Genomic DNA, 22547 nt, shown 5'->3' with positions numbered 1-22547 from the left:
GGGAGCTGGGGGGTGTAGACACAGGAGGTGCGAGGGGGTGAAAGTGTGTCTCCTCTGCAATTGGCTGCGGGTTTAAGGGTCTCATTATGCGCCCTATTGTTCCTTTGTGGGGACGGCTGTATAAATGCGTTGCAGCGGGCCCACAGGGTGACAGTTACGCCAGGCTCACTCCGGTGGACAGGCCTCATCAGCGCATTTTACACCACAGAGCTCTGTGAGAAGTTACCGCGGGCCCTAGAGAACTGCGGCCTAGTTGAAAAATTACGCAAGAGAGCCGAGAGCAAGAGAATCCGACAGGGCTTTGGTAGATTTTCAACTTTTATTGTTTTTTAGTTTGCGTTTTTTAGTTTTTTTTGCAATCTTTTTTTTCAAAGATGGATTCCGATGCCGGATCAACCTGCAGCCGCTCCTCCTCCCCAGACTTGGTGGTGGACGATTCTGTCGGGGGCTTCTTCTCGAACAAGATGTTCCAGACGTACTGCCAGGAGCAGAGGGCCGAGCGGGAGGGGGGAAATGGGAGGACGGAGCTCCTCGCCGGGGGCGGGAAGACCAAGGGCCAGTCCGACGTCAGCAAGGAAGAGGGGCAGGACCTGAGGCTGAAAGTCAACAGCCGCGAAAGGAAGAGGATGCACGATCTGAACCAGGCCATGGACGGCCTGAGAGAGGTCATGCCCTACGCCCAGGGACCCTCCGTCCGCAAGCTGTCGAAGATCTCCACCCTCCTCCTGGCCCGCAACTACATCCTCATGCTGTCCAGCTCCCTGGAGGAGATGAAGAAGTTGGTGGGGGACGTGTACGGTGGCAGTGCCGCCGCCCAGAGCCGCCAGTCTGCCCACACAAGAATCAACCCTCCGACGCCGACCGTGCCTCTGCCCCTCCACCCGCTGGCCCAGTCCCTGCACTCTCTGGTGGGCGCCACGGCCTCCACCCTCCAGCACCACGCGCCTACCTCCACTCCGGCTCCCGCCCCTCACTCGCCCCCGTCGGCCGGGTTCCTCGGGTTCCACCCTCCAGTCCAGAGCATTCTGAAGGACCCCCTCCACCTGGCCGGGTCCTACAGGCACTTCCCTGGCATGCCCTGCCCCTGCTCACTGTGCCAGCCCCTGCCCACTACCACCTCCACCCTGCACAGCCTGGCCATGAACAAGTGACAAACTTGTTTCTTAAAACTGAACTCTGCCATTTGGATGGACATGGTCAACTGGGAAGATCACAGAAAGTTGTCCGCTGAACTAATGAAAGGCTGGTGGGTGCCAGAGCTTATTGTACATATTGTATATTTCTTGTTTATCATGGGAACTGCTGCTATCATTATACCATCTATCTTACCATGTTTACGCATAAATGCACTAGAGCTATGTCATAATATCAAAGATTTTTTGCCTTTAACTTATCTGATGTCTGTACTCAAGAAAACTGACAAAAAAGGCTGTGTCCAATGGTACTGAATTTCTATTTTCTTAAATTAAACTTTTGTTACAAAATAATCTTGTTTTCTTTCATCCCTCCACTTCCTTATTTTTTTTTTTTAACTGTCATGTCGCACGCTGCAAAACTAAACGAGGACGACTTAAGCCGAAAATTTGTTATATAACCTCTCTTCAAATACTACTTAAAATATACATATTTTAAAGAACAAAGAGTTGCAATAAGCGGAGAAGTTTAACTCAAACTTCTTTGATCAGAGACCAATGAGATTGTGTTTGCGAAAGGGAGAGTTGGGGAACGGCTGAAGTGAGGACATTGTCTTGAAGACAGGCGGTTAGTGCAGAGCAGATTTTGGGAAGGCCTAACTCTGGGATAAAGAGGGACAGAAGGGTCAGACAATGCTCCTGCGCAGAGGCTGAATGTGGTGTTTTTGAGCTTGGGGACCATCAATCTTCACCTCAACAGGGTGTAATGGATGAAAGGACAAAACAGGCGCCAGGGCGGCGCGTCAGTTTTTTTCTGACGCGGCCGAGGGACAACAGCCGTCTCTCAACCTGTCATCTCCCAGCCAAAGGATTTGTCAAAGTTCCCTGTGAGCTGGGATAAATGTATTACGTCAAATCTGCATCGGAGGAGAGTAATCACTCAACGCGCAAACCTTGCGGGGCAATATTTTCCGTTTAATATTTCAATTGGTGTCATTAATGGTGCACACGGCGAGGCGGGCGCACCCGCTAATAATCAGAGCTCACTTTGATGACTGAAATAAAAACTTAATCAAAGCAACCGCAAATGTAGTCGTGACAAAGGCTCACTGCCATGAACTTAATTTAGTCAAACAATGCGACATTGGCCGGCCCTCACTTAGCAACAAATCAAGCGTGTAAAATACATGCTTATCCTCCCACGGCTGACAGATGAGCTGGAGATCAGCAGAAATGAAGAGATGTTACCCCTTTTCACCCAACCTCCCCCCTCCTGCGGACCCTGAAAAGGTTTTCGACAATAGCCGTGCAGAGAACACAAAGGCCGGGGGAGGCCGAGCTCTCGTGCCTCGGACACAGACCCCCTCCATTCAATCTACATTTCATCATGGTAACAAGCACCGTCGAGCCAAAAGGCCTGACACCTTGTTCCCCACAAAGGCGGTTAGCTCTAATTTATGAGGCTATTGACACTGTAAAGAGCCCCTGTCAGTGCCGGGGGATTGTCAGCTGTAGGATGTCCCAGTGGGGGGAGGCAGCTGCTGGCCCGGCCCGGCGACGGGGCTTCTGTCGTTGGGACTGGAGCCACGGCATCACCTGGTCCCCGGTCCCCTGACACAGGGAGCCCGGGTCCTCCCACAAGCCCCCCCTCTCCCCCAACCCTCCCCTCCCCCTCTTATCTGGGCACAGGTGGGAATGGGAAGCAGAACACGTTGTGGGGATTAGTAGGAAGTGGCCTCCCTTTGCTCTAGGTGGATAATTAGAGACATTGACTTGTGCAAAGCTGGTGTTTCCTGATCAACACCAGATGGTATTAACCCACGGTGTGGCGTGTGCAGGACGGAGTGTGTACATCGCGTCTGGCTGTGAAGTGTGTGTGGTGTGTCAGGGATCTGTGGCTTAAATCTCCCAATATGGACGGTGCCTCTATGCGCCATTATGTTCAGCCCGTATTGTCAGCAGAGTGCTTCTACGTGCATACTAACAAATAGCGGGAAGATTATTAAGTCATGCTGTTATGTAGACTAAACTGTTATACACAATATCATGAGCTATGAGCTGCATATTGCAATTTTTGAGCAATAGTTTAATGTATAATTTCATTAAGGAGGATTCAAGGAATTAACAATGCAAAATAAATCACTATTACAGTGTCTAATTCCATATACAACCATACAATGAACCAAACCATTGTACAATCAGAACAAAAATATAACAAAATATAAACTCCTCGGCAGAAATTACTTATGCTGGCATCATAGCGCTAAGCCGAAAACAAAAATAAAGCAAAATCATCTTCAGCAACACAGCGACACAGGGACCAACGTTACACGATCCCACTCCTGTATGTAATTCCAGATCATCGCAGCTCATCTCACTGCTGTGGGGACAGATGGATTAGCAAATGTAGATCGTAATCAATAAAGAGGTGTGTGTTCAACTTGGCTCTGCGCAGCCCAGATCGACAGCGTTAATTAGGGGACTGAAAGATCCAATTAGGGGGATTGAGGGGCAGGACAGGAGGGACATATTGCAGAACATACGCACATATTGTGCAGTGTCTGGATAAGGGGGAACTTCAATTAAGGGAGAACACTCCTCCAAAAGCTTGTTGTCTGACCTTTTTTGATATAAGGCTCAGCAAAGCCTGTCTCCTCTTCACCCAGAATACTGATGAGGGGAGCGCACAGCTGGGAGCTGGTTAACACACATCCGTGCGTGCACACAACAATTCTGCGAGGGGAAAACAAAAAAAGATATCAGTAGGGAGTCCGATGAAAATGCAAAAAATAATAATAATAATAAATGCTCATTAACTGTTAAGTCGCAACCTGCAGGTTGACACAGGGTGAGCTTTGGGGCGTGATAGCATTCAGGTTCCTGTACGGCTTCGCCCCCTGGACACATACAAGATCGCTGAATAGCCAGGTGGCCGGAGCGCGGCCAGTGACTCTCTCTTTACTGCTCTGAGGTCAAAGGAGATTCCGGTTTGACACCAAACTGCGAAGCGCCCGTCTAAATGACTTAATGCCGGGTCAGTTAATAGTTTAATTTACAAAAAAAACACTTCTAAAAAACACACTTTTGCAGGGTGTCTTTGATTGACTTATTTAATTTACTTGTCTTTGAGTCACTTCGTTTTTTTGTGTTCATGATGTGATGTTTTTGTAATCATTCTGTAACTTTTAATAACCTTTTGTTATTAATTTAAACTTAACTAAATTCAATGACATTTTTATGTTATCTCCATATACTCTATAAGTGTATTTATAAGTGTATTTACTAAAATTATTATATTTTAAGTATATATAAGTGTAGTATTATTATATATTATTAGATATTATTTACTTACTTATTTAATTAATATAAAAGTGTATTTATGAAATTTAAAGTTTAGCCATTTTCTTTCTCTTTGCTTATTGCTGTACAATATATGATGTATTATTACAGTTTATGACTTCATCATACCTACGTTATTGCCTACTTAGAGGATTGCGTATTGGTCAGTTTGATCCTTTGCGGCTGCCGTAGAAATTGAACGGCATTGTTTGTAGTTTTAATAAATATCGACTGGTTTAAAAAACTTAATAAACGTTGAAATTTAGGTATTTTTCAAGCGGAAAGTCTGCGGTGGAGGTGGACTATTTATTCTATGGGACGTCTTTAATTTTTATTACGATCCGCCCGCCGGGGTGAGAGTTCAGTAAATAGTGATGACGCCATCGTGTGAAGATGGCTGAAGGGTGAGAGAGAAGTCGCAAAATACTTTTTTTTAGGTTCTACGCGTCACTATGCAGCGAAACAAGATGCACACGTGTCGCATGCTGTCGCTTGTGAATCTCGAGTTGGTTGAGTTTGTTTAGCGCAAACGGCGAATTCCCGAGCCGCGCACGACAACCAGGAAGTCTTTTTCTGTTTACCAAAACACTGAAGCAGCTGGCTAGCGTTAGCTTAGCCACGGAGTTAGCTTTGGTGTCGACACGTTTGTGTGCAGATCGTTAATTTCCGATTTAAAACTTTTCGCAGGATCCAAACACCTACACGAACATTATTCAACATGTGCGCTCACTTCAAGTGCAGGTTACACTGCCGACTAACTTCAACAGTGAGCTTGACTCCAAGTGATGCTAATAAGTTTAGCATACCAAGCTCTGTAGGAAACGTACTGAGGAATGAGAAGTTTACAACATTATACCACAAAGATAATCATCAATCAACACTGAACTGAAGTTAAAGGAACAATATTTAGCATTTTGACCTTTTCACGATGCGTTTTTATACATAATAATAGCAATAATCATGTAATAATAATCTTTAGTTCGCTTGTTGTGTTGTCACTTTACCTTTTGCTATTTTTAAGTTACGTTTTAGGTTTGTTGTATAATGACATTTTTTCTATTCATGCTATTTTTGGGTGTACTGTATGTAGTCAATTTTTAGGCTTTATTGCATATGGCCAGTTTGTGTCATGTTTTATTACTTTTAAGTTCAAGTTCGAGAGATTTTTTGTCACATACATATATTTTATTATTATTGCATACTGTATGGATGTGTAACGCTGCAAGTTCCCACCGGGACTCGATAAAACATCTGTGTATCTATCTGTAGAGAAGGCTGGTGGGGAGGCTGGCTGCAGCAGAGCTTCCAGGCCGTCAAAGACAAGGTGTGTCTCCGACTACAGTGGAAGTCCATAGTGCTTGTGTACATATATCACCTGTTCCGCATATGATATGGTGTCCTCTTGAGTCGTTGTCATTCTTTGCCGTTGTCGCTTTCTCCTTTTTCTAGTCGTCCGAGGCCTTGGATTTCATCAAGCGGGATTTAACAGAGTTCTCCAATGTGGTGCAGCATGACACTGCCTGCTCAATCGTGGCCACGGCCAGCGCTGTCCGAAACAAACTTGCGGTAATTTCAAGCCTTAGTCTTGTATGAATTTTTAGAGTTCCCTCAAAATAAACATGCAAACTGCCAAAAGGAATAATTATATTCATCCATAGAGAAGATCATGCCGTCTGATCATCAGTAGATGACAATGAGATTAATAATATAAAGCTAGAAGAAGAAGATATCTAGCCATATATATATTAATATAAATAATAGACAATGAGACTAAGATTATAAGGTATTTTAATAAAGATTACATTGGAAATTAATTGTGTTGGTTTTGTGTCAGGAGAAAATTGTGGTTTAAAAAGTACTTGAAAGTCCTTGATAAAAATGTTGTAATGCCAGAATGAACCCTGTGTGTAGGTGGAGGGCTCCTCAGAGACGACAGAAAAGGTGAAGAAGAGCCTTTCGAGCTTCTTGGGTGTGATAACGGACACACTCGCACCGCCGCCTGACAAAACCATCGACTGTGATGTCATCACGCTGGTGGCAACCCCAGCGGGAACCACAGAGGTCTACGACAGCAACAAGGTAGGCTTCCGCTTGGTCAAGTTCCGCCCGTTTGGATTTGGCACGGTGAATTCGAAAATCCCCACCAGACAGGAAGTTGCAAAAGTATAATAAACACAAGTGCGATCTTGTGTCTTTTGAAGGGATACCACAGTAATTTCATTCAGCGTGAATTGCATTTTGTTGCATTGAGCCGGACTGTGTTGTAGGGCTGTTGAAAGCGAGCACATGACGGGCTTGTGGTCGAGGGAAAGCTGCGTCTAAGCATTTATATTATTTTCCCCCAGGCTCGTCTCTACAGTCTACAGGCCGATCCTGCCACGTACTGCAACGAGCCCGATGGTAGGACGGTTCACAGGGAAATGACGACTCTGCAAAGCTTAAAGACGGATAAAACAATTCCAGTACTGGTGGCATTTCGATTTGTCCTGGTTTCTGAAGTTGCACATTATCCCATTTTATAATGTATCGTCATGTTTGGATTTCGGGGAGCATTCCATGGATATTTAGGCTATTTTAACTGTGTATTTTAACAGCGCATTTGCTCGACGGACATCTGATGTCTTTTATAAGATTGAAATGTGATATTTTGAGGCTTTCCATGGAAGAGGACAGAGGAAGTATTGAATTGAATGAATAATTTGTCTTTAATGATGGAGTGTTCTCATCCCGCGCTGTTCGTGTCCAGGTCCACCGGAGCAGTTTGACAAATGGCTGTCCACTTTCAGTTTGGAGGAGAGGAAAGGCGAAATATCAGAGCTTCTTGTCGGCAGTCCATCTATACGAGCCCTCTATAGCAAAATGGTGCGATGTCCGTTCAGCGCGTACAGATCTGTTGTTACACATTGTTGTCATGGGCATTGTTGTCATTGTCACATTGTCCTTGAGCAAGACACTTAACCCCTAATTGCTCCTGATGGCTGCGTCCGTCGGTGTTTGAATAATTGTAAGTCGCTTTGGATAAAAGCGTCTGCTAAATGCAATGTAATGTAATGTCAGTTATAAAGCGCTCACAGCGTTATTCGGTATTAATAATAATCTGATGCTTTGTGTTGCTTACTCAGGTACCAGCAGCTGTGTCACACTCCGAATTTTGGCAGAGGTATTTCTACAAAGTCTATCAGCTGGACCAGGTAAATATGAAGATCCTCCAGGCAGAATGCCCTTCAAAGTTGTCAAGCCATTGACTCAGTGCTGCATCCTGTGTGCCCCCTGCTGGCCAAATCACAGTCAAAGATGTACCCTACTGCTGCAGCTGAGACGTTCAGAGCATAAACGTATGCGTCTTTTGAAAGGATGATTTTCATCGATTTTTGACCAGAACCATATTTCCACACATGGTATTCTTAATGAACAAAACCTCATCACGTCAGTTTCAGTCTAGCATCCCGTCAGCACTTACTATATATGAGATCAAAACAGCCACATTGACATTTTTCTTGCTGGAATATTTTCGTTCTTAATCTCATCAACTTGGTGTTTTGAACGAGAAAGGAAGTTTTCAATGACAGCGCAGTGATGGTAAAGGCATGTCTCCCTTGAGAAAGCGTGTATCGCTTTGGTATCCAGAGTTGTAGTAAAATACTATGTGTCGAAAATCCATATTTTGGCATCGTAGCCATGGTGTGTCCCGCTGTTTGATGCAAACGGTCTCCACTTGTCTTCAGGAGGAGGCGAGGAGAGTGGCCTTGAAGCAGCGGGCGGAGCAGACCTCCCATGCAGAGACCTTGGGCTGGGAGGAGGAGGACGAGGGTAAGCATCCCACAATAACAATGCCCTCGAAAACAGCCGGTTTTGAATCCCGTCCCTAACCGCGTCTTTCCTCCCAACGCCAGACGAATTCCTGGGCGCCACATCGTCATCTCGGCTCGACTTCACACCCCCGCTGGAGGATGCGGCCAGCCCCGCCGCCCTGTCGCCCGGTGCAGAGCGCGACGCTACCCTGTCGCTCAGCAGCGACAGCGTCAGTCTGCCCACGCAGCTGGAGGTGCTGGAGGCGGCGAAGCTGGAGCCGGCCGCCGCCACCGAGCTGCCGGAGAAAATGTCGGCGGCCAAACTGGAGGACCGGGCGGACCGGCCGCGGGAGAAGGACCAGAACTCTGGAAAGAGCCGCTCAAATCTCGAGGGGCAGGCAGAGACTAAAGGCCGGCCCGAGGGGACCGTTGCCGGTAGGGCGAGCCAGGCCTCCGGCCCTGCTGTCAGACCCGACACCTCCAAGGAGGAGGGACCGCAGGACCTGAGGGTGTTTGAGCTCAACTCCGACAGCGGGAAGTCCACGCCCTCAAACAACGGAAAAAAAGGTACGATGCATCAAAGCTCAGTGGTGGTGGAGTCGGGTTTCGGACCGACTTGATAATGGCTTTAGTTCTTCCTTTTCCGCACCTTCGACTTAGTCGGAGCAAATAGGGGGTGTTAGCAGGGTGTCCGTAGGTCCTTAAACAGTCTTTAATTTAGCTTCTTAGCTGTCATTGAGTCCTCTAAATGTATTTTTCTCAATATCTTTTGTTTACTTACTTTACTGAAATTCTGGGGGAACAAAGTTTATATTTATTCCAGTTCCTAAACTCCAACCTTGCTACCTACCCTGAAGGAAACTGTTCTAAAAGCATTTCATAGAATCATCTAGTTTCTACCCAATACATACAGTACCTCAGCCCTGTACTAAATAAATAGTACTTTAACACTTTATTGAAATTGATCGTTTACCGTCCAAAAAGGTCTTGAAGTATGGAACAGAACTCTCTGACACTTGCCCACACACTGCCCTCGCTGCCTTTTCTGATCGTTTACCCTCTAACTCAAGGTTCCAGCACCGACGTGAGCGAGGACTGGGAGAAAGAGTTTGACCTGGACATGACGGAAGAGGAGGTCCAACTGGCGCTGTCTAAAGTGGAAGCCTCCGGAGAGGTGAGCGTTTGACTTGACGATGAATTTAAAAGCCTGTCGCCATCAAAAAAATGAGACGACTAACTCCCCCCCCCCCCCCCCCCCCCCACCTTTTCCAGCTGGACGAAGACTGGGAGAACTGGGACTGAGGGCAGCCGCAGCGTCAGCTTTCTGTGCTTGTTATTAAAGCTAAATCCCGGCATTCGAACCATGCTTAACGTGTTTTAACTCTTTGTCCATGTCGTCACCATGTCACGTTTGTTCGCGTAGGGGGCACGGCCGGCGGGTTTGAGACGCATCGCCCGCCGGCAGGGGAGTGGGGGGAGAGAGGAGGGGGGGGGGGGGGTGCGACAGGAAGACCAGGGCAATAAGACCAGACCGCACCGCCAGAGACCGGTTAGCGCAATGAGCCGCAGACCAGGGCGACCGCACCGCGCTATCGCTTGTTTACTCGGCGCGACTTCAGACTTTTTAGGAACCACAGCGTTGAGGTTGTAATTCCGATTAAGCCGAGGGACAACGAGCGACAAGTCAGGATGTGAATAGTTTCGCAACAGCAGTGGAGAGGCTGTATTCTGTTTTTTTTTTTTTTTTTTTTTTTTTTTTGTTGTTGTTTTTTTTCATGCCATTAAATACAAGGATGTACGTTGTATGAGCATAACAAGGAAAATTACCTTTTCCTTCAGTCTGCGAAATAGCCGTAAACTGTAAACGCTGCTTATCGCCTTTCTGAGATGAAATGAATAGCAAGTCGGTCTTGATTGGTGAACCTAATTTAACTCCGTTACCCCTTTGTCATGTAGTTTGAGGATGTCTTTATCTTATGCAACTCAATATTCAAAAGGGTAGGAACATTTCGTTTCACTTTCTTTAGCTCAAATTCATGTATTTACTTTGTACTGTCATTCTGGATGGGAGCTGGATGGGGATGGGATCTCGTGTAATCTTTATCGTCGAGAAATACGTGATTTTCTGACAGTATAGAGAATGACACCTATCACTGGCGTGGTGCTGCCAGAGGTTGGGGCCTTGGAGGAAGCCTCTTCTGCAGTCACAATGTAAACAACAACACTACGGACATTAACTTTGAGTTTCTTTGGAATTAATGGCTCCTCAGCCAGCGATGCACAAAGACCAGGGTGTAGTGGAACCTCACGAAACACTTATTGTAGTCATGTTTCTTTCCTCCATTTCCTTTGCCATTAATGTCAATGATGGGATGTAGTATTTATATGTCTGTAAATGCTTAATCACATTTTCATTTCATACGTGCTTTGTAATGCATGTCTGCAATAACATTGAGAACCGTTGTGCAGATGGTAACTGTCAGTTGTATATTTTTAGTATAGACTGGGGCTTTGTGTTTAGAAAATGAGTTGCATGTCTTGAATTATTTCCATGTATTCACAATTTGCACTTTCAACTAATCAAAGCTGTTATTTTTTATTTTATTTTTTTCAAATGGGCAGTCATTAAAGAAAACGTGGCCAATATGCGGTTTCTTCTATTCCTCGGGACCAAGTTATGGAGGAGATCTGCTCCATTTTACCGGTTCAGAAACATATCTTTATCATTTTTGTTTGATTAATTTTGTTTGATGTCATGAGGGGGAAAAAAAAGTATTTGCTCAGTACGACATTCAACATTCAGAAAAAAATAGAAACTCTCTCTCGCTCTCACTATCTCTTTCTATACAGCATAGATAGTATATGCGTGTGTGTGTGTGTGTGTGTGTGTGTATATTTGTGTCTGTGTGTGTATATTTGTGTGTATGTATATATAATTTTGAATATTATGTCTGTGTATATACTGTATGTCTATATATAAATGTGTGTGTGTGTGTGTGTGTGTGTATATAAAGGAGCTGGAAAAAAACAAAACTTATTTTATACCCCAATTCAATGTACTTCACTTAAATTATATTCCTATATTCTTACCAAAAATGAAAAAAAATCATTTATTGCATTGATACGTCTTATTTAACCACTTAAATTCATAAAGTTTGCTATGTTGTTTTTTTTCTTTTGCTATTTCTGCCCACAATTATTGTCTGTCTATAATATTTGAAGATTCATGACGTACGTTACACACAATTTCGCCCTAGGCTAAAGAGCGCCCTCTGCCGACCAGAGCGAAAGTTGATCAAAAACCTTTTTATTTTGTTCTGCACCGGTTGTTCCTTCCCTTAACACGTGTCCATGTGTACTCACTGTTGCTTTAGTTGTTGGGGCATGTTATTCCACACGATGGCGCTGCTGCTCCACGCGGCCTTAATTATAGTCACAAGGTGCCACTCCTTTGTCGAGACAGCAGCATCCATGTCAGGGCTCTTCTCCATCACACCACTGTGCTCATTCTTTGTGAAAATTCTCTCTGTCTATTTGTGTGTGTGTGTGTGTGTATATATTTATATATATATATGTTAGAAATCCATATGTCATCAACCTGCACCTGAGTGATGACTGAGGTGACACTGCAGTACAGCATCACTACCATAATGGTTTCCAGAGTATACAGTATCCACCACTCACTCTTCTCTTTCCCAACGCACACAATATCAGGTTCTGTGGTGGGTGTGGCCGTGGAGGAGATCTGGGATGTGAGTGGGTGCAAAGTGTTTTCCGTCGGCGACTCCGGCGTGACTCTTTATTGATGTCACACCAGTGTCAGGGCAGCAGCAGCGGCAGCAGCGCACCGTCGATAGTTCCTCAGCGGAGGCCGTTCCCACCCTTGATCGCTTCCCTTTTGATCTCTGGCGAGAATCTAGGAAGATATAATCCGGGGGGATTAGGCTTTATTCGGAGCGCAATGCAAATCAAGTACACAATTTTCCCAGGCACACACAAAGAACATTAGGAGTCGATGAACAATTTAGCCCCGGCCAGACTTTTTTATTTTTTCATCCCTGTGTTGGGGCATTTGCCAGTTGGCAGATGGTTGGCGATGGCATATTGATGAAGGATTTTTATTTTTACCCCCAGCCGGCCAACTTTAGTGTTGAATGGCCTTGCTTCTAGAATGCTCCTCTGCATACTTCGGGAGCCACGCTGTGTGGTAATGGCTTGTGCATATGCCGCCCCAACTGGACCCTGAGCAGCAGAGACAACATATACCTTACATTCTTCCTTACGCTATTCCCGTGCCGAGCCCTTAGTCAGCACAAGGGCTGTAAAGGAATTTCCTGTTGTAGCCAACCGCTCCCTGGGCCTGGCTGCGTGTGTGTGTGTGTGTGTGTGTGTGTGTGTGTGTGTGTGTGTGTGTGTGTGTGTGTGTGTGTGTGTGTGTGTGTGTGTGTGTGTGTGTTACCCGGCAACTCTCTCCAATGTCAAGTGCAGATGGTTCTACTATGGGGAGTCAATGGGAGTGTGTCAGTCAGAGGATCTAAATTTATCTATCTATCTGTCTATCTATCTGTCTGTCTGTCTGTCTGTCTAACCCCCCATCTAACACACACACACACACACACACACACACACACACACACACACACACACAGTCGGGATGATGTCATTGTCTTGGGAGAGTATTATTCTCTGCACCCTAAAGGGAGAAACCCTGTACCCCCACTGCTTTTCAAAAGGCACAAAAGACTCCTATGGAGGAGGTAGACTCCTATGGAATGTGCAACCGGGCTTTCCAACAGCCTCCAAATTCACACCGCTCGGCCTGAGCTGCAGCCCTGCGTCGTTGTTGTATCTCTGTTGCATCGTAGAGCTGCGGTCGTATTTTTTTCCTCGGGATGTACGGTCCGTACGCGGCGATCACAGTCGGAGCACACCGGACGCAGAACCTTTTCTCGTAATACGGTGGGGAGAGAAAACGCAGTAGGCCGAACGAAGGACAATCCATCGCTGAGAGAGAGAGAGAGAGAGAGAAAAAAAAAGGAAAATAGAACGGTCTTAGAGGGCTCTTGAGATGCCTCTGGAGTTTTTCCATGACAAACCATCGCCTCTTTCCCAAAGACACACGGTGGGAACGGGCGACTTTGTTTGTGTGAAGCGGTGTCTGAGAGGAATGTGGGGTTGAGCCGGGATGGAGGGGGTAGTGGTGGTGGTGTGTGTGTGTGTGTGTGTGTGTGGGGGGGGGCATGATAACTCCCACTCCATTCTGGATTTATGGACAAGAGAGAAGGGGGGCGGGGGGTGGGGGTCTTCCTCAGGGCGGCCGTAGAGCACCGCCCCTCCGCTTTGGGCTTTGCCAAATCAAATGTTTAGTCGAACAACCCCCAGAACAGATCTTTACATTCTCCCCCTTCACTCTCTCCCTCTTTTCCTCTGTTTTTCCTTCTTTCTTTTCTTTCTTTTTTTCCTTTCGCCGAGTGGGAGACTGAGGAGGAGTTCTCCCGGAAAGCCTGTGCGCTGTATTTCACTCTGCACTTTGGACTCAACAGGTGTATCCATGGGGGCGGGGCGGGGTTGGGGTTTTCTCTTCTGTGTGATGGACTTAACATGGACCGCTGTCAGAAAAAAAGAAAGGAGAAGACGGAGAAGAGAATTCTCTGCCCTCCATTTGTATTCTCAGTCTTGGCAGCCAGACCGGCCAGCCTGCGTCTTGTGAAAGTTTGATTTTCCTCCCTCCAACAGCCCCCTCCGCCCCCGCCTCCGCCTCCTCCTCCAACCTTTTTCATCACTCCCCAGTTTTGCTCCTTTATTCATCCGTTTCGTTTTTCAAGAAGACCTCCAGACTACCCTCGACTACGTCGGGACACCGGCAGACCCATTAATTTGCCCCTCTGTCTCTCTCCATCTTCCCCTACACGGGACCTCTTTGCGGACCTCATCAGTGCGTCCCACACTCCCTCGCCTCATCACCGCCTCCGGTGATGGGGTGAGGTTGGGGGGAGGGGAGTGGTGCAGGAGGAACCCGCCGGACCCCATGTGTCTGTGCCCCGACTGACCGTCTGCAGCGACGGGGCGGATCGGTAGCAACAAATCTTGGCCCTCGCCTTCGTTATTGGGCAGATAAAGACTGACAGCACGTATCTTTTTCACCATTCTACCCCGTAAAGCGTCAGCTCGCATCTCCGTCCGGGCGGACGGCGTAGGTGCTCCGCTTGGCCTTCAAGGGAAAAACATCCGGTTTCAGGGAGGAAGGTTGAACGTTATTTCAAAAGACATGAATGCAAAGGTATGTATGAGTGTACCCGTCGAAAAATTAGATTTAGACAATGAGACCTTTTTGGGTGGTGGTTCCCCTTTCGTTTCATTTTTCTCTCTGGAGGCTTCTGGAGCCTGGAGTGGAATTTTTGCTGACCGCAGTCCCCGTGCCCTTGATACAACACCCTGTGCCGAGCATCCTCTCGGTTCTCAATTTACGGACACTTGCTAACCGTCAGCTCTCGCAGCGAAAGCTTGGTTTGGCACAAAGACCGGTAAATACTTCATATCCACTCCTGTGCAAAGTGTCGGCGGTACCTTTATCAGCACAATAGGCGTGTGTGTGTGTGTGTGTGTGTACAAGTCTGAAAGGCAGAAGACACAAAGGGGGCCTGTCCCAAGGGACCCTGGGCTAATACAAATCCTTGTCTACATTGTGTCCAATGCCTGCCCTTCAATCAAAGTCATCTCTAGGTTCGGGCTTCACACCAACCTCCCCTCCCCAGGGGGTCGTGTCCGTTACCCTGCCACTACTGCAGCCGCCGGCCCCGCTAAAACCCCGCTGATCCTGGCATGCCGCGCCGGCGGCCCCTGGAGAACACCGCTCCCCTGCTCTCCCAATCCAGGGGATCCGATTGACACGGCCGGAGAGCCATCTGCCCCTCGACAAGATTACACAGCGTGGCGGGCCAAGAAATCCTCCAGCACGGATTAAATATGAAATATAGGGCAGGGATGGTTGTGCCGCTACACCGTGTAGCTTTGGCTTTTGATGTCTGTCGTTCTCTCTGTGATTCCTTCCAGGTGCCTCTGCAACTGGAATTGTCTTTTCTACGTTCGTTCCCCCGAGAGCGATTTTCTGCCCCTGTTTGTTTGCTATTTTATTCTTGTGTACATGTGTGTGTGTGTGTGTGTGTGTGTATGTGTGTGCGTGTGCGTCTGCGTGTGCGTGTGTGTGTGTGTGAGTGCTTATTCTGCAGCCAATCCCTCTCCTCTCTCATTTTAAATTTGAACACGCGCGGTTCTTATTCCAGTCGACGCACGTATCCAGTCAGCCTGTTGGCAGTTTAATACAGCAAATAAAATTAAAAAAAGGGGGAAAAACCACAGAGAGAAAAAGAAGAGAGAGAGAGAGAGAGGGGGGGGGGGAGCGAGAGAGAGGGAGCGAGAGAGAGTGAGAGAGGGAGAGAGAAATCCGTGAGGCTGGTGAAGACAACCACTTAGGTCAGACAATGGTTGCTATGGAAACTGTGCCTTTCATTGGCTCCCTCAGCCCGTTTTTTTTTCAGGCGCACTTGTTCCTGGAATGGTGGGTACAAATTAGCACCAACCACCCCCACCCCCAACAGCCCCCAAACTGTGATCACTTCGGAATGTTTTTATTTTTCTGAGTGTTGGCGATCCGGCGATCCAGTCATTGTTCCGATAGAGGTATGTGAGAGAGAGAGAGAGAGAGAGAGAGCGAGAGAGCGAGAGAGAGCGGGTGAGTGAGAGGTTCTTGTGATAGCCGGACTCATTAAGATCGGACCTCTCTCTCCCTCTCTCTCAACCAGTGAAAGAAATGATGGGGGTTTTTTTCGGGGACGAGCGTGGATGAGAGGATCGATATTGTGCCTGGGAAGCCACAGACCACAGATCAGCAGAGCGTGAGGGATTCCGCAGCTTGTTGGCATCTCAATGGCATCTTTGCTCTCTAGTGGCTAAATTAAAGTCCTCAGGGTCTGAATGTTCCTGGTGGTGGTGGTGGTGGTGGTGGTGTGTGTGTTGTCATCTCCCCCTCTTGACTGGATCTGAAAGGGTCCCCCTCCTCCTCCCCGCCCCGCTTGAAGCAGTCCAGATCGAGAGAGGCTATAACTCCAGCAGTCAGCGCCCTCCAACACCACACATGGCTGCGGTTACGGTGGCGTGCGCGCCTGTGGGACTGTTTCTCATCAATTCATGAAAAGCATCCCATTCTTGGTAAGTGAATGTGCTTCTCCTCCGCCCTGGGTTTGGCCGCTTCCCCCGTGTGATGCATCGCATGGCACCCAAGACTTTTAATTCCTCCGTTTCGTCACGTCAACGCAGAGTCCTCTGGCTCGGTTTGGTGCACAGGCCACATTGATGTGGCTCCGCGCGGCCACCACGGTGATCTCATGCTTCTGTTTCATCTGCTTAATCTCTCTCTCTCTCTCTCTCTCTCTCTCTCTCTCTCTCTCTCTCTCTCTCTCTCTCTCTCTCTCTCTCTCTCTCCCCGTCCCTTCATCTCACATTTTTTCCCTTTGTTATAATCTGTCTGCTCAGACACATTCTCTCCCTTTTCGGCTCGGCTCCTTTGGTCCTCCAATATCTGTATCTTTCTGCCTCTGTCATTGCGCCCCCACCTTCTCTTCCTCCCTCCGCCTGCACTCCTCCGCTCACACAGGACCTCCAGTCCTTCCCTCCCCCGGGACCTCTGGCTCATTAAGCCCGGGGTGCCTTTTAGTTGTTTTTTTTTTTTTGTTGTTTTTTTTCTTGCTGAGCGGCCGTTTGTGAATTACTCACTGAGAAATCAAGTGGCACAATTGAATTACCACTGGCAACCGAGGCCTCGATTACCACTGAAGCATCCTGAGAATGCTCATTTTAACCACACAAAGAGACCCTTCTCCATCGCCTCGGCTGCCCCGGAGGCAATGTGGCAAATGCCGGCCATTATATGGCCCTTCGCTGCCGACGCTCCTCCCTGATGAGAATGAGAACATAGACCCCAAGTAGAGACACACAGTGTTTTCTGGTCACAATTTGACATTAGTTAATCAGGGGACGTATGAAAGAATATATTCAAAAAGAATATTTTTAGAAATGATTCTTGGCATCCGTGTCTATTACCGGTTACAGTACAGTGATTGTGCACCCTAAAGATAAAGTGTGAAGAAAGGGATGGAGCTAGAGAGAGGGAGGGAGAGCAGGAGGGAGAGCAAGAGGGAGAGAGAGACGGGTAGAGAATGTCAACAGTGTAACATCCTCAGACTATTTTTGTTACCTGGCCATTTCCCTTTTCTATAATGACAAATTGATATTCATAGTGCCGCCACTAAAATAAATACCGAGTCCTTTAAAGGTTAATGGAATAGCTCCGCTATGATCTCCCCGCACCCGTCCTGAAGCTGCGGGCTGCCATGGCAACACACCCAGTGTTGATTTATGCCAGAGATAATTAGGGGCAAAGATGACGGAGCCCACAGGTGTGGACGCAAACAAGAAGAAGTACACAGGTGCACAATCACAAGCACGCACACACGCACGCACGCACGCACACACACACACACACACACACACACACACACACACACACACACACACACACACACACACATACATACACAAACAAACACACACACACACACGCGTGCACACACACACATACATACACAAACAAACACACACACACACGCATGCATACACACACACACACATGCAAGCAGAGCAGAGCAGCAAAACCTCATTATCCAGTAGTTTTGCTTCCTGGATTTAACATCCCCACCAATCTGCCCAGTCCAATCATTGTCCTTCATTCTCATTCAGACTGGCAACTGGCTGGCTTTCACTGCAGACACTGTCTCTCTCTCTCTCTTTCTCCCCCCTCTTTCTCTCTCTCGCATTTTCACAAAACACACACACACACTCACACACACACACACACACACAGCAGTCGCTTACCAAGCATAAAGCCCTGCCATTCTGCAGCAACCAGCTCGACGCTGCCTTTGTTGTGGAGACGGGGAGGAGATGATACCCAGAGCTTCTTGTTCTTGTTCTTGTACTTGTTCTGCTTTTACGTCTTCTGCCTCCCCAACTCTCCTGGTCGTCTGCGGTTGACCGCCTGCGGCCTGCTAATCCTCATCGGAGGAGGACCCCGGACGCCCTGGGGTTGCAATCAGAGTGTGAAACTAATCCAGCCAAATGGGTTTCATCAAGTGAAAAGGAAAGCCAGTGACTCCCTTTCACGTCCCCCTACTGCAGTCGGTGAGGTTTCGGGTTCCCTCCAAACAAGGGTGTGGTTTCCCTTTGATAGGTGCACTACAATGCACTCCCAGCACTCACCGTGTGTATGTGTGTGTGTGTGTGTGTGTGTGTGTGTGTGTGTGTGTGTGTGCGTGCGTGTGTGTGCCTGCATTCGTACAAATAAGTTGCAGAGGGGCTGAGCGCTGCTGAAAACCGTCATCATTCCAGCTCACACCCCATCTCCCTAATGCTTTGCCCCCCCCTGCCCCCTAAACGCCTTGCCGTGAGGTCACACACCTACATTCCACACGGACAAACCAAAACGCATACACACACACAAGCACAGCCACCATCACACACGCATGCAGAAACACACTCACCGGTGACAACCCTAGATGGATGATGGGGTCCACCGCAAGGCCGAGGGCTCCTCTTTCCCTCTTACCAGTTTATCTTAAAAGTACACCCAATACGCACACACACACACACACACACGCACACACACACGCACACACACACACACACGCACACACACACACACACACACGCACACACACACACACACTCACACACAGACACACATACACACACCGTTGTGGTCCACTCTGCACCGCAAGGAGTTGCGACTGTAAAAGTGATGGATGGTGGCGAGAAATCCGATCGCTCGTTTTGCATTTTTCTGTCACTCTCCCCCCCCACCCCCCCCCTCCCCCCACCCCAACTCCTTCATGTTTGTCCTGATTTCACTCGTGAAAACACTCAGCCAAGGATGGATGTCACAAAGGGGAAAAGGTTCTCGTATGGATCGTGTGAGATGTGTGTGTGTGTGTGCGTGTGTGTGTGCGTGTGTGTGCGTGTGTGTGCGTGTGTGTGCGTGTGCGCTTGTGCGTGTGCGTGTGTGTGCATATAATGTGTAAAGGTGTATGTGCAGTGTTCATACACCCGGGGATTCTTTTGCATATTTAAAGGGCTACTGAACCCGGGTCATCCCACTAAGTAAAACCAGATTACATCCCTTCCCAGCTGACGGGGATGGCTGGGACTCAGACTTAAGGTGAAGTTCTCTTACAAAAGAGGGGCGGCGGTGGCGGGTGGGGGAAATGGCAGGACTGCCTCGTCCCAGATGTACACACTAGTGGGAATATGTAGGGGCCATAATTCACCTACAAGGTCACAAATCTCTCTCTCTCTCCCCTCCCCCTGCCCCACCCGCCCCCTCCCTCTCTCTCTCCCCGTTCTCATCAAAAGGGGCGAGATTTCACAAAGGGAGATAAAGTCGGAGAAGGCTACGAGGAGTGATGGGAACCAGGGGTTGTGCGCGACGTCCTCCCCCCTCGATCCCGCACATACCAAACCGCCGCGCTCGCGACGGACATCAGTCCACGCACGCACCCATGCACGCAAACACACACAATTATCAAACCTTCACTCCCTCACTCACTCACTCACTCTCTGTGCGTATTGATTTTCCATCTTCGAATGAATTGTGCATTGATTTCCTGTAGCAAGTGTGGAGGGACCCGGTGCCGTTGTGAGGTCAGACCACATTCTTAGTAGAAGTTTGCAAATGTACCTTACATTTATGGATGATGTTTAAGTGAATTCAAAGCGCGTGTCCGCCGCGGACATGGCCCCGGTCCATCAAAGTGTCAGGCGCTGGACGGCGCGGCTGGCGCTATCACTCACGGCCGCAGCCAAAACCTGCCATCTGGTCCGTAAACAGCCCGTCCCAGACCAAACTGCACCAACTAAACTTTCCGTCTCGCCCACTGTCTCCGACGGGGGAGAAACGCTTCCCGAACGAGAGCGACACGACTCGGAACATCAAAGACAACATTCCCCAATTTGTATCAAAGCACTGTTGTTGCACATTCCTAGTTTTACACTCTGCTACATGCCGACCTCCGGGTTCAGAGCCAAAATGAGTGCCGCCGTCCCCCTTTAACCGCCCGGGCCCCGTAACCCGCAACCCGCTCCGAGCGCGAGCGAGCTGGAAGGGGGTTTTCACCCGACCGCTGAAGCACCGATGCGGGAGATCACAATAAAACCTCCCCCGCCCCGCGAACCTGGTCCCCGGCCAAGCCTCCGATTATTTTGCTTTTGTCGACAGCACACTTTTCTTTCCAGCACTTCCCCTAACTGCGCCCCTCTCTGTCCGTCTCTCTCTGTCTCTCTCTCTCTCGCTCTCTCCGGCCCACATCGCAAACTTTCTGCCTGAGTCAGTGCTCCGGACTCTGACGATGAATCCCGGTAGACGTTTTTTGCTGGACATCCTCGCTCTTCGGGGGCCGGGGGGGGGGGGCTGCGGTTCCTGTGGCCCTGCCCTGGCGGTCCCCTCCTAAACACCCTGTACACACACCTCTCCTCAACACGCATATGGAAAGGCTTATGTCCAGAAAAAAAACAACATTTGGGTCGCAGTCACTCGGGGCCACAGGATTGCACACAAAACATCGGGAATGATCTGCTCTTGAAGACGTCGTTCCCCTCCGACCGCATTCCTCGCCTTAGCATGTGTTATGCATTAAGACCCCCGCCCCTTGTAAGTGTACTCCCTTTTTTGCTTTCACTGCTCCCCACCTGGTATGTCCTCAGTCCGTGAACATCCCGATGACAAACATTGTAAATTAATCTCAGCTCCCTTTAAATGGATGGAGTTTGCCCTTTCTTTTGCCGTCTCTGCCTTTGTCCTCGCGTCCCCTCTCCGTGCCGTTCTCCGGCCATTCGTTCCCCAACACGGGACAATTCGGTGAAATGCATGGCGAAAAGAGGAATTTACACACTTATCTCCATCCCAATTTCTGTGAATCGTCCCCATTGTGTTTTTTTTGTTTTTCTGTTTTTTTTCACGTGTTGACGGATGTGACCCTGGACTTACGTCTCTGCTAGGGCGGTGTCTCCGTCCTGCAGGAACAAATTGTTCCAGCTGCTTGAAGATTTGCAGTCACACCAGTCAATTATATTGCAGCTACATAATAACCAGCTGCCGAGGTAAGTGCACATGGTTCTACTCTTCCGAGGCCCCGCTGAACCTGCGCCTCGCTATTATTCCTTCTAATCTCTGGCCTTGACTCAGCGTGGCATTCCTTAACAGGGATCCCCACAATCTCATTATCCATCCGAGGTTAAAGAAGGTCCTCTGCGGTTCAGCGGGGTTTTATTATCTCCGATGACCTCTGGTTGGTTCTGCTGTTCCGATGAGTGGGCGTACTCTCAGGGCGGCGATGACGAGGTTCGGGGTATTGAGAGGAGCTGAGTTTAGACAGTCTTCTGGTCCCATCGAACGCATATCCAGCCGACAGAACTCCGCCTGGGTTGAAAAGTAGGCCAATCGAAGTGCAGCCTTGATTGGGGCCACGCGCATCCACCCACATTAGAATATCAATTATACCTAATCAGATCTTTCTCGGGCTGTTTTTTAATTAATAATATAGTGTAATAGAGAGTGTAGTATTGTAGTCGGGGAGGCTTTGCCTCAAAGCTGTCTCATGCTGTTAGAATGATTGTATTCTCGGAGGCTTACCACACCCCAGCCCTCTCTTGGCTGGGGCTGATGTGCGCAGCTGAGATGAATGGGCGGAACGGCCCATGGGGAGTGCAGAAGGTGACTTGGACGGCTTTATCAACCCCCGAGTAATGAGTCCCATCCAGTTTGCTCTGGAAACCCTCCCTCGCCGCGGTCCCAACCCTCGACTTCATCCCTCAGTCCAACTCCCCCGGCCCCTGATCTCCAAACACTGGCGCCTCTCCAACCGCTCCCCAGAACCTCATCGGATTTGGTATCACCGGTGAATTGTGTGTCCGGCCCGTCCAGTGATCCAGGAGGGGAGCTACAGAGGACGAGAGATCATGTGTGTCTATCCGTCTATTTATCAATCTATCCATTCATCTATCTATCTATCTATCTATCTATCTATCTATCTATCTATCTATCTATCTATCGATAGATAGATAGATAGATAGACCCACCCGTCCTTCCCCTTGAGCATCGATCCACCTCCTCCCATCCACAGCTGCCTTGGCCCCGAGTATTCCAACTCTCTTTTGGGAGGGGGAGAGTAATTACACG

The 22547-nt window shown here is 48.4% G+C and overlaps 2 protein-coding genes across 2 annotated transcripts; both read left to right on the top strand.

Moving 5' to 3' along the window:
- Window positions 1–374: 374 nt before the first annotated feature.
- olig4 (oligodendrocyte transcription factor 4) lies at window positions 375–1151 on the top strand (the record flags this gene model as incomplete). The annotated part of the gene is made up of 1 exon (XM_080012918.1): window positions 375–1151. One exon carries the CDS (start codon window positions 375–377, stop codon window positions 1149–1151), a length of 777 nt encoding a protein of 258 aa, XP_079869044.1.
- A 3705-nt stretch (window positions 1152–4856) lies between these two features.
- On the top strand, window positions 4857–9673 carry bsdc1 (BSD domain containing 1). Its single transcript, XM_080011840.1, has 11 exons — window positions 4857–4876; window positions 5742–5796; window positions 5922–6038; window positions 6384–6551; window positions 6818–6872; window positions 7219–7334; window positions 7595–7663; window positions 8198–8282; window positions 8366–8830; window positions 9334–9437; window positions 9536–9673. Exons 1-11 carry the CDS (start codon window positions 4866–4868, stop codon window positions 9563–9565), a joined length of 1275 nt encoding a protein of 424 aa, XP_079867966.1. The 5' UTR covers window positions 4857–4865; the 3' UTR covers window positions 9566–9673.
- The last annotated feature ends 12874 nt before the right edge of the window (window positions 9674–22547 follow it).

This window comes from Zeus faber (assembly GCF_960531495.2).
Source record: "Zeus faber genome assembly, chromosome: 13".
NCBI classification, from domain to species: Eukaryota; Metazoa; Chordata; class Actinopteri; order Zeiformes; family Zeidae; genus Zeus; species Zeus faber.
Note: the sequence above shows the minus strand (reverse complement) of the source record. Positions and strands in the feature narration are given on the sequence as shown.